Here is a 12631-nt window from a genome sequence, read left to right as displayed (position 1 = left end):
GAAATTCCACTTTTGCTGCATGTCACAATTCCCTGCTGCTGGGCTCGGGTCCGGAATAATCCCCTCTGCCTGCAGATACTTGTTATTATTACCCAGTAACACAGCAGTGCAGCTAGTACTGGCAGTGATGGTGATCTGACCAGTAGTATTAAGATCATCTTGAACTGTAGAAAGAGTGTTTCATGTGATGCTTGCTCTACAGTGATATCTGTGAGATTTGAGGGAAACCCAGTCTTGTAGCTGAACAACACAGTCAACCAGGCCTAAATAAATGTGGTGCCTTCAGCCACAGATGCAGCACTCTGATCTTTGGATTTTGGGTGTTGGGTTAGCTCAGGGAGCTACTTTTTGATCAGCGTCCACAGCAGTTACCTTATTCAGACTGCATTCACTTGCCCAATCATAGACCGTTTGAAGAGAAACGACCAGACACGTGACACAGAAGCAGAGGAAAAAGACCCTTGAAAGCTGCCGTAGCAAAATAAGGTGGAGGACAATGCACTAAAACCATATGTACATGTTGCTTGTGACCTAAAACTGAAGTCTTATCTGGGAGGCCGTGTTTAGAGTTTAATTACTTCAGAAAAGTTTGGAATTTCCAGCTGCATGAAGTTTGGCAGACATAAAGACTAGCATGTTTTCTCCCTGTCAGATGCTTTAGAGAGAGCTAATTTAGGTCTCATGGCGTCCTCAACATCTCAACATCTTCCATATGAAGCAGATTTCCATAATTGAGTGTTATTAGGTGTTTAAAGATACCGCTTCAGCAGACACAGCTACTAAACAACAAGTCCTTAAAGAACGAAGAACCCACATCTGAGGAGGTTTGAATGATCTCTGTACAGTACAACAGGGGCAGTGGGCTGAGTGGGCTCAGGGCTTTGCAGTGGTCAGTATGTGATGTGTTTGTATCTCGTTTATTTATTTATTTTTTTGGTCTTCAGGGGGCAGAGACAGGCGCGGCGGTCCGGTCCTCACCTTCCCCGCCCGCAGCAACCACGACAGAATACGGCAGGAGGACCTCCGCCGCCTCATCGCCTACCTCGCAGGCATACCCAGGTACAGTATGGGTCTGTGTGTCTGTCCTCTTTGGGAAACCCATAATGATAGTATTGAAATAAATATTTTAAACAATATTCAGATTCTGTGGTGGGGGATTTAGAAGGGTCTGTGAGGAGGAAGACAGTTTAAAGACAGTTTTAATTGGGGAATGAATTGAGGCAAGTGATTTCACGGTCTGTCGTGATAAGTGGATATTTTTACATGGTCTTCCAATGAAAGTGAATTTGTGGACACAAGGTTTATACATTGACTAAATCAGCTGAGCTCACATTTTGCACATGGCCACATGAACACACCAACATAGGGCTGGGCGATATGGTAAAAGTACTACAGGTACTGGTCATAAAATTAGAATATCATGAAAAAGTTAATTTATTTTAGTACTTCAGTACCTTGGACCAATGGTTGTCTTTTGGACAACTGTCAAGTCAGCAGTCTTCCCCACAATTGTGTAGCCAACAGAACTAGACTGAGAGACCATTTAACAGCCTTTGCAGGTGTTTTGAGTTACTTAGCTGATTAGAGTGCCGCACCAGGTGTCTTTAATATTGAACATTTCGCAATATTCTAATTTTCTGAGATACTGAATTTGAGGGTTTCATTAGTTGTCAGTTATAACCATCAAAATTAAAAGAAATAAACACTTGAAATATATCAGTCTGTGTGTAATGAATAATTATAATATATAATAAATATATTATATAATATAATATTATATAATATATATATATTATATATAATATATAATTTATTTCAGTAATATATAGTTATATATATAATAAAATATATATATATTTAACTTTTTGAATGGAATTACTGAAATAAATCAGCTTTTTTATGATATTCTCATTTTATGACCAGCACCTGTATATCCTGATATTTAAAGACATTTTTCATGAGAAACAATCTGCTGCTCTTCATCTAATTAAACCAGTCTAATTACACTGTTAGTAATGAAACCTGCAGCTGATCAGGGTTTATTAGCACTAACAATATCCTTCATATGCTTAGAACAGCGTATTGTGTATCATGATAGCAGATTTTATCACGATGTGATGCAAATTTGTCATATTGCCCAGCTCTACACTAACATAAAATACAGTTTTTAAGTATGAAAGTATTTACATTCAATACTCAGGTAGATACTAGGGTTTTAAAAGACTTCTGTAGACGTTGAAGTATCAACTTAAGATTTTTACTCAAGTAAGAGTGTAAAAGTACTGGTTTCAAAACTACTTCAAGTATGAAAGTAAAAGTAATGGAAGGACAACAAATGCCAAAAGCTTAGGCCACGCCACAGGGGCCTATAGTGCACTACCTCACCTCCCCAAAAACACATTTTTCCATAATGACGATAACATTCTATTATTCTATTCTATTATTCTATAGTTCTATTCTATGTTCATGTTGAAAAATGTTGGGCTGCACTAGACTGCCTGTTTCAGCTGCAGATCTGCCCATTGAAAATGAATGCTTTTCAGTAATATCAGATCTATTAAAGGAGCGTTTCTGTGTATTGGTGCAAAAAGTCAAACTTCAGAGGCGTGTGATCAATAAGCTTCACTGGAATGTAAATGTGGGGCTTAATCGGGACAGTTCACTCCAGTTCTCTTGAGGCTCTGCCACAGACGTCTTCATACTAGACTACATACGTCTGCTGTCTGCTTGCTGGAGTGTGACGTCACTTGTGCAGGTGCGATGGATCGCTCACAAACCAACAGGGTGTCAGAATGATAAGGAATGTTTATACTTCCCATCCAACCGCAATCCAACTCTCACTTTCTGGATGGAGCAAACGGAAGTGAAATAGGAGTAACGAGGCTATTTTTAAAATGTAGGGAGTAGAAAGTACAAAGCCTTTTTCATAGATTTGATAGCCTTTACCACTGCAGTTTAGCTTGACTCAAGCCTGGAAACAAAGACTGCTCACAAAGGCAATATTTGGACTGATGATTACCTGTTACAGGTAGAAGAGCCCCTCACAGAGCTACACCTGCTCATTCATTTCCTCTGTAATTGGGAATATTAAAAACAGTTAAACAGTTTATCCTGCTTTTGTTGAATCAACTGCCTCTACTGTCAAAGGAAGGCTTTCCACTAGATTCGGAGCATTGCTGTGAGAATTTGATTGCATTCAGTGACAGCAAGTTCAGGATGTTGGATGGTCACCACCCCACCTCGTCAACTCTCCAACCCATCCCAAAAGTATTGAATGGAGCGCCATCGTTTCCAGAGAACACAGCTGCACTGCACCTCTATACCCCTCTAGCCCACACCTGGTACGTTTGTCTGCCTCAGAGAGTCCAGACAGGGGCTAGACAAGCTGTGTGTGTGCATTTGCACATCTATGTCAGCAATTGGTGCAACTTAAAGTAGCTGGATGCTTTCATTAGAAAGGGTGTCCACAAATATTTGGACATATAGTGCATGTATGTGAGGGGATTTGTTTAAACTGGCTGATTCCAATTGTACACTCCATGTTTTTAGGTCTTTAGGAATATTTTTAAGGTTAGCTCTGAGCTACCAGCAATGAAAACACCACCTGAAGAAATGTGTGTGTGTGTGTGTGTGTGTGTGTGTGTGTGTGTAATGTATCAGAGTCAGGCAGTTAAAAGGGAAGCCTTTCTCTCAAGGAAAACACTTAGACCTACTGCCCTCATAGTGACCCTTGGGTCCTGTAAACACCCCACACCCCTCCCACTTATGGTGGCCATTTGTCTTTGTGTGTCTACATCTGCTCCATCAGGGTTTCTGGTTCCTGTCCAATTGGTCATTACTTGGCCTGGGTTTCTCATACATTCGTAATTTGTTCGGATATGTCAAGGATTCCCTGTGCAGACCCGCGCTCCAGACCACCCTTGGATTTGCATCAGTGTGGCTTCCCAATTCATCTGCGAGGAAAACACAGCGCCGCTCCACGTGAGCCTGTGCCGAGGGAACGTGGCGCAGTGGAAGCCACTGCCAACGCTGCGTGATGTAGAACTTTATGTGGGTTAGCGTCTGCCCTGGAGTCGTCTCCAAGCGGCGTTCCGGAGTGCTGTGATCCCTCATGATCCGGGCCCTCGCAACTGTGTGCTACAGTATAGAAAGATCAGAGATGGAGCTTAATGGTACTTGTAAAAAGACTCAATAAGTGTGAGCCCACAAAGCTACAACTAAAGTATTGCAGCTCCATTCATCTGTGCTTGGCTCTTGCGGAGTACTCAGTTTACATTACATTACATTTACAGTACATCACTTTGTGCTTAATGAAGATACCTCTAAGGAATACAGGAATGCCTACAGTGCCAACAGTGAACATAAGCATGCAGGTTAGCATTTTCAGTTACAGTCAGTTGCCAATGCAGGAATTCTATGGTTATTAGCTACGCGTATACTACACCATGAGTTATAAGTATAATACACCATTTTTATATAAAAATTACGAATATGTTGCACACCTGAGCAGTACAACAGTTTTGGTGGTTTGGTTTTTGACTTTTATTAATAATTTATACATTGTTCTGATCAGAGGACGTTAGATGGGACCCCCCTGTGAGTCTTGGTTCCTCCCAGGTTTTATTCCTTTAGCTCTGAAGGAGTATTTCCTTGCTACCCTCTTTTGGCTGTTCAATGGGGGTCTTAGTCTTAGGACTTCTTATGTTGTTGATTTCTTGTCTTTTTACTAATTACTGATTGTGTAAAGCTGCTTTGTGACATCATTTATTAAAAGCGCTATACAAATAGTTTTGGTTGGTTCAGTTCAGTACAATTTTAGTGTTACTTTACAACCAAAAAGGCAGAGCAATGTACAAAAACATTTTAACACCCATTTAACACAAGTTTCGAGACTTTTTAGATGTTAGTACAGTACAGATTTTTTTTATTGATATTCAATACCATTCAATACCAAGTCAGATCAAATTTAGAGCCTTTTTTATTTAAGATGAATAAATTCAAAATAACAGAAAATAATAGAAATGGCAAAAGATGCAATATTATTATTATTATTATTATTATTATTGTTATTGGTTTCATTTATTAATAATAGTTAAAAGTAAAAAATTATTTGTAACACTTTACATTAAAAAAATAAATAAAAAAAATCTCTACAAGTAAGACAAGGTACAAGCATCCCTATAAAAGACAGAAAGATGAAAATCGACAGGTTACATTCATAAGATTCTTAAGTTCTACCAAAAAGTCAGTGACTCAGTTGGCTGTGGTGCCCTCAGATGGTCAGGGAGGGCAGTGGCGCCTGCAGGAATCACTTTCATTGTACGCACAAGAACCGCCTGGTACGTAAGCTACCATTAAGGCTCCAATGCACATGAATAAGACAACTGTTTTTTTGCATGTTACCGATACACCACCACCATAAAACTCTGATTTCCCAAACGCATTCAGCTTCCACAACCAGCCAACAGGCCTGAAAAGCAACAGCATCCAGCTAAATAATAGACTTCAATACTAAATATATAGCACAGATAAACATGCAAGCAACAGACTCCCTCATTTAGTGGCACCATCATGAGAACAGTTCCGTACGCAGCTGCAAAACCAAACCAAGCTGCCAAAGCATGAAAGGTGTCAATATTTGACAGATATTTGAAGTCTGGTGTTTATTTGATTGCTGACACACAAGATAAGCTAAAACCAACATTGCTAACAATCGTGATTAAGCGTCAGACATGTTGAACTTGCTAGGACCCATAGCTAGTGACCAACACCAATCATTGGCCTTCAGGTGTATCTCATTCTCTAGCAGATTATTCAGTAAAAAACCCAAATGTTCTGCTTGTTTTATTAACAAGAAAGAATGGTCACCCATGGTGATGAGCTTAGTTCTGGGGGGGGGGAGGCGGTTGGCGTTCATAATGCAGAGGGATCGTGATGAAGTTAGTGGGCTGAGTAGTTCTTTCAGGTAGTGAGGGGCATTGCTATGCACACACTGGTGTGTGGTAAGGAGGAAACCCTTATATTCAGTCCCAGCCGAGACAGGAAGCCAGTGAAGAGAATGGAGAATGGGTGTGATGTGTTCATATTTTCACACTCTCTTCGCACTTCACACTCTCAGCGCTGCTCCGAATGTACTGTGATCTCTGAAGGCTCTTGCTAGGCATCCAAATGAGAAGTGCATTGCAATGATCCTGTCTTATTCCGGCCAATGAATAATTGTTACACAGTATTACAAAGTCTGACAGCTTTGAAGAGATTATTGTAAAAAAAAAAAAAAACTCAGAAAATCTGACCAGATATCAGCCTCACGTTGATTTAAGTCCTGTTCGGATGGGATTAGACGTCCCAGTGGAGGTGGGATGGTGTAATTTTACCACAGGATGCAGTGTTTCCTCTAGAATTTCTTTTTTCACTCCTCCCACAACCTCCCACAACAGGGCTAGGAGAGTAATGTTAGCTGAGGTAATCTGGCCTTAGCGTTTGTTTGTTTACCAATGGAATAGCTGGTCACATGTGATCTACCGTGGCTTTCTGTGGTCTGGATATGGCTTTAATTGCATGTACTGCCAAAATGCTCCATTGACTTGAACAGTGCTCAGAGTGCATGTGCATGTGTTGATGTGTGGGCCCGCCGTCTGTGTGTGCGCCTCCATTATAAACAATGTTTGTGAATATTTGGGCGCAGCCAGTGTGTCCGGTGTGCAGCAGGCTTTCCGTTCATTGTGAATGACTGGTCTGATCCGACATCATCAAGAGTCTTCATGGTTCTGCAATAGAGACCATAGAGAAAAGAGAGGGAGAGAAGACAGCCTCTGGTGGTCCAATTGGAGGGTCAATATTTCAACAATCCAAGCTATACTCTTGAAGCCAAGATCTACCATCCCTTCTGGGAGTCTACCCTGGATCTGAGCGAGCACACCACTGCCTGTCTCGATTTCCGTATTTCACCCCAGGTGCATGCTCTAATCACTGTACCTCCCACCTGCTAGCCACACCTATTCCACTAGCAGCCAGCAGAGGACAATCACAGAGTCGTAACAGTTATCTGGCTTAATCCACCTTTTTCTCCCTTCTCTCCTCTCCCTGTCTTTATTTCCCCCTTCACTTTTGTGGGGTGTGTAGAGATAGGACGCCTGGCTTGGGCCATTGCTGGAAAATATATGCAGCTGAAACACGGGGACGCCTGTAATGTTGATGACGGATTCTCACAGGATAATAATTATCGGTATAAATACAGAGATGGGAGTGGCTCCTCAATTTACTCATAACAGAGCCAGAAGCGGCTCCTTTCAGAAGTCATATTTTAGAGCTTTATTATTTTACATAATATGAAAATGCAAGCTTCAGTGTCTTGTTGATGCTCCACTCACCTGTACCAGAGAGAATGGCGTCTCCATCTTTACTGTTTACACAGAAAAATATCCATAGCTAGTTTGTATCGGCTAGGATCCCAAATACACCTCTAAGCTTAGATGCTACTAAACACAAAATTCAATATGAAGACCACAGTACTGTCGTTCAGACACCTAGGGGAAGTTCGTTCCACCACTTCGGTGCCAGGAGAGTCTTCCGTGGATCTCAAAGGATGGTGGATCAAGAGCGTGTCTGTGAGATTTGTATTTACTGCTGTGGTGTAAAAACACCCCACCTGTACCTCTTATATGATACTGCTTTAAAACATTGCATCATACAAGCCAATATTGCAAAAACACGATACAGCTTTCTCACAGGATCTAATGAAATATTGACCAACATGCCAATTCACACGGAATTGCTATAATCTATATGTTATATATGCTATAACGATTGACCCTGCCTGGACCGTGCCTAGTTGTGTTTACCATTGTAGCATTTCAAACACATTGCTAGCAGGGCCTCATTTCTGTTTCCGGAAGCCTGTGCAGGGCCAAAAGCACAGTTTTAAAATGATCCGCATCCATATATTGATATTTTCGACAGATATTGGGGAGGGCCAGAGTTGAACCCCTGGGTTAGGCTGCGTATCAGCATGTCCAGCATGTCCGAGGACATTGCAGAGACTGTTCTGACTTTGTCTCGCTCTCTCTCTCGTCTTTTCTTTTCCTTCCTTTTCTCCTTCCTTCCTTCCTTCCTTCCTTTTTGCTTATAAATAACCCTCTCATTCCCTCATTGTTTTCTCCCCTGCTTCCTCCTCTGTCTCTCTCTCTCCTATCAGAGAGAGAAAGAGAGGGAGGGTGGGCGGGCGGGCGGGCGGTGTGATTCAGATGTGCTGTGTTCACTCCTCTGTGAGAGTGAGTGAGAGCAGACAGGAAGTGCAGCTGTGGATGTTAAGGCTCTCTCAGGTCCACTGGTGACTCTTTCCAGCTCGGGAAGCTTAAGCCACATCGTTCCTGCAGCTGTGTGTTTGTCCTTTTCAGTAGGATGTGTTCTTGTATGCGCTGCAACTGTAAGCCTTCTCTCTGTTAGACACCATTGTTGTGGATAAGTTCTTGACTACTTTTCTAACGCTCAGACTTTAACGCTTGTTACTCGATGGTTGTTGTGTTTATTTCTGCGGGAGCAGTGAGGAGGTCAGCAGACATGGCTTCACGGTCATCGTGGACATGCGCGGCTCCAAATGGGACTCCATCAAGCCGCTGCTGAAAATCCTGCAGGAGTCCTTCCCTTCCTGCATCCACGTCGCGCTCATCATCAAACCCGACAACTTCTGGCAGAAGCAGAGGACCAACTTCGGCAGCTCCAAATTCGAATTTGAGGTAAGGAGTCCACGCTGTAACGTCGCATTCTCACCTAAAAAACGCTGAGTCAAGTGGCAAACAGTGGACATGCGATTGAGCTACCATTATAGAACTGACCTCTAGAGACAGCAAACCTTATATTCACGCCTCCAAACTGTACAAATTCACAGATTCATTTACATATGTATACACATATGTTACATTTGTAGAGCAGCCACACACTTTTGTTAGGTTTCTAATGGTTACTATACTATATTACTATGTTTAAGAGCTAAGCAGCTACATACAGTGTGGGTACCTGTAGTGAATTGGCATGTTTTGTTGATTAAAAGTAATAAGTAAAAAAAAAACAGATCCTCTACACTAATAAAAAATAATAAAAAAATAAACATACAGCCATACAGCATTTTTAAATGAATGCCTTATATATGTTAAATTAGCCAAAAAACTAAAGTAAATAAAAATGGCATTTTTCTTGACTGATTTTCAGCTAGAAAATCAACAAATCATGCAATTTGAACAGGAGTATCCAACCATTTGCTTCTGAATTGCACTAAGCAAACCAAAGGCAATCTGAGAAGGAAAGGGAGACCCAGTAGAGAAAGGCTCAGGTTGTGTAGATGAACTGACAGACACTGGTTTCTCACGTGGCTTGACTCGTTTCTCGCGTGACGTCTTTTGCTGCATGAGCGTATGTGACAGATCACCGTATCTACACCCCCTGCTTAGCACACCATTCTAGCCACAAGTATATCCGTAGAATATCACAAGTATGATTATCAGCATCTGAAGATGATGGAACATTTAAGCATGTTGTTTACTCGTGGTAGCATTACTCTGGATTTTCATATTTCGGCGGTTTGCCTCCAAAATTGCAATGAAAACATATATTTTAGATTTCCAGTTTATTTGAGATTCTATGTTTAATGTTTTATGCATTCATATTTTAAAAAGGTACCCAAGAATGGTAAACAGTATTTATCTTGGTGTAGTTGAGAGTATCTCAAAACCTCAAATACTGTTGTGTCTTTATTATAAAAAAAATAATAATAAAAAATCTATAAGAACCAAAACAGAGCTGTAAAACAGACCGGTTTCAAAACCCCAAAACTGCTGAAAAATGATAAAAAGCAACGGCCACTTCTGAAGAATATGGTGATGTTGATACTTTTTTCTGACTTTTAGTGAATCAGTGCATCAACTCTTCAACTGAAACTAGACCCCATATGACTGTTCCTTTGCCATTGTCTGCAGAAGGCTATCTCAAACGTAGCGAGAAAAGAAGCTAAAGCTGGTAAGGCAAGCTAACGCTAACCAAACATATTTTACCATCTCCTCCATGTCAGCTTGGTATGCTTAAAAGCACTGAGTGAGGAAGCTAAACCCAGGGAAGTGAGCGGATGCTAAGCTAAAGGATACCACAAGCTGACCGGCAACAATATCTATAGCTAGCCAACCGCACACCTTGCCAGGAGAACTGTTTAGCTGTTTATTAATTTTTTTTTTTACAACGGATGTTATCACTAGAGCAGATTTACCGATATCCGGGTCTGAGCCTCTTTGGAACAGTGGCAAGGGAATCCTCCCTCACACTTAGAGGAAGAAAACTGGAGAGGAACCAAGACTTAAAAGGGGGACCCTTGAGTGTAGGACACATGCTTAGTGTTAATGTGGAAGTCCATACAGGTTAAACGCTCACATTGCACGGCTATGCAATATCTAGAGTGGTGTGAATGAATCAGAGCATGATCCAGAGCATTTTAATGGCCATCTTAATACATGGGACAGTGACAGAACAAAAAAAAACAGAAAGGAAGAAGAAGAAAAGGGGTTAGAAGGATTGTGGTAAATATTGTCAAGTTTACACTGTGGGAGAGCTTGAAACAGGGGGTAGGCAGGCACCAGCACCAGCTCCTCCTGCCAATGATTGCAGAGCTTACGCATATGGTTTTTTAAATGTTTTTTTTTTTTACCTCAACCAGTCACATACATACTACTGATACATCAAACAACAACTTAAGATACTCAATAAATTCATTCCATGTCGCCTTTAACCATATGATTTGACACCAGGGCTGGACTGAGAGCTAAACTCAGCCCTGGCCCTTCGTCTAGACCAGCCTGCAACGATCCCAGCAACTCCACCACACTGCTATCATAGTTACAGTGAGTGGATACACACTTTTGTGTCCCCAGTCCTGCCAATGTCCTCTCGCAGTTTGACACCATCGGCGGCACCAACGGCGGCACCTTCTCCTGCAAAGTTGCCCTAATCTGATTTCAGAGGGTTGCTCTGTACGCCAGTGATGATGTAGGCAAACACAGACGAACGCCAGGCTTATTTTCATAACCCAGTTCTTGGATCGCAGTTGTGTTTCCTCGAGAGGAAGCAGATATGCACAGATGATCGCGTTCTGGAACATTCTCTCTTGCGCTGGTGAGAAACCGGAGCTGTTAAAATTAGTGCTGACCTATTTAAGCGAAGACGCAAGACGGATAGAGCCTCCGCTTCAACCAATCAGGTTAAGGGCCTGCAGATTGCCTCTTCTCCAGTTAAACTTCACAGCACGGTATGGAATTACAACACTTAGGAAGCTGTTATTACTGAGTAATAGTCAATCAAATCAAATTATCACACCATGAGGTGAAACCTTGCTCGGTAGTATTTTATCTCTGACTAAAGTCAGGTTATAGAAGCCCCATTCTTTCATTACTAATTAAAAGATTATCACTTTTTGATCAAAACATGGTCAAATTATTACGCATATCTCAATTTTGTTAATATGTACATCTCAAATGAAGACATGTTTAAGTAGCCTAGGAGCTCCTAAAAAAATAACATCTGGCATGTGTGACTGTCTCTTATAAATACTTTGTAATAGCGAATAAAGCTATGTCCAGCTACTGTCAGGTGCATAAGTAAGTATTTGGACAGTGACATTTTTTGTCACTGGATTAGGGATGGAGCAACCAGGATGAGATTGGAAGTGAAGACATTCAGCTTGAATTTCGAGGGGTTTAGCAAAAATAAACTACTACTACTACTACTACTACTAATAATAATAATATAATGCTTAAAATTGACTGGACAGACTGACATAATTATAAATATAAGGGCTAATTTAAATACTGGATTTGCTGGCGGGTGGCTGATGCCAGCAAATCCTTTGCCTGAGATCTGGAGCCCATAGACATCCCCAAATGCTAAGTTTGCTCCCTCATGAGGCTTTGCCAGGCCTTTAGCCACCTTAAGTTATTGGTTATTGGTTATTGGTGGGTCTTTCTGCCTTTAGTTTTGCCTTCAGGAAGTAAAAAGCTACTCAGTTAGGTTGAGGTCAGCTGACTTGAATGTTTTGGGTCCTTATCTATCTGTATGGTGAAGCCTCATCCTGTCAGTTGTGCAGCATTTGACCGAATCTGTTCATCATTAACAAACACCAGGGGCCCAGTTCCATCAGCAATTCAATAGCGTGCAGCATATTTTAAGTAAAAATCAGTCTGGCAGATAAATATGTGATAAATATTGTATATTATAAAAATATCATTAAATATCGTGATCTAAAATAAAGGTTCCATATCATCCAGCTCTAGTACCGACTATCGAAATTCTGGCATCATGTCGTCCCTAGACTGTACATGTCGAAGTGTTCAAGATTTTAATTCCGTTCGAATTCTTGGGTGAGGGCCACTTCCAAAGCCCGGGAGTTATTACACATGCGTCCACTGTTGTCTCTGACAACATGACCTGTGTGGAAATCTCTGGAATGTTCTTTGGCTCCCTTTGAATAAAGCAGGGGATGGAAATGATCTGACAAGGAGCACATTCTTGCTGCAAACAGGCCCTAATTGTGTTGTTTTTAAAAACGCTGTTCCTGGACCGTGGAAACCTCCCACTGAGAGGAAGATAGCAGGAA

The 12631-nt window shown here is 41.3% G+C and overlaps 1 protein-coding gene across 7 annotated transcripts in view; it reads left to right on the top strand.

Moving 5' to 3' along the window:
• The window catches only part of triob (trio Rho guanine nucleotide exchange factor b), a 169382-nt gene that overhangs the window by 38976 nt on the left and 117775 nt on the right, over positions 1-12631 (top strand). For 6 of the 7 annotated variants that reach the window (XM_072680194.1, XM_072680197.1, XM_072680196.1 and 3 more), the window contains 2 exons: positions 945-1059; positions 8543-8735. In XM_072680194.1, coding sequence (XP_072536295.1) covers positions 945-1059; positions 8543-8735 — 308 coding nt within the window. Of the gene's footprint in view, positions 1-944; positions 1060-8281; positions 8426-8542; positions 8736-12631 lie in introns of those variants that run through there. The other variant, XM_072680198.1, reaches the window with a different exon arrangement.

Source organism: Salminus brasiliensis, chromosome 5 (genome assembly GCF_030463535.1).
Source record: "Salminus brasiliensis chromosome 5, fSalBra1.hap2, whole genome shotgun sequence".
In the NCBI taxonomy this organism is placed as follows: domain Eukaryota; kingdom Metazoa; phylum Chordata; class Actinopteri; order Characiformes; family Bryconidae; genus Salminus; species Salminus brasiliensis.
The sequence above is the reverse complement of the archived record's forward strand: the minus strand, read 5'-3'. Positions and strand labels throughout refer to the sequence as shown.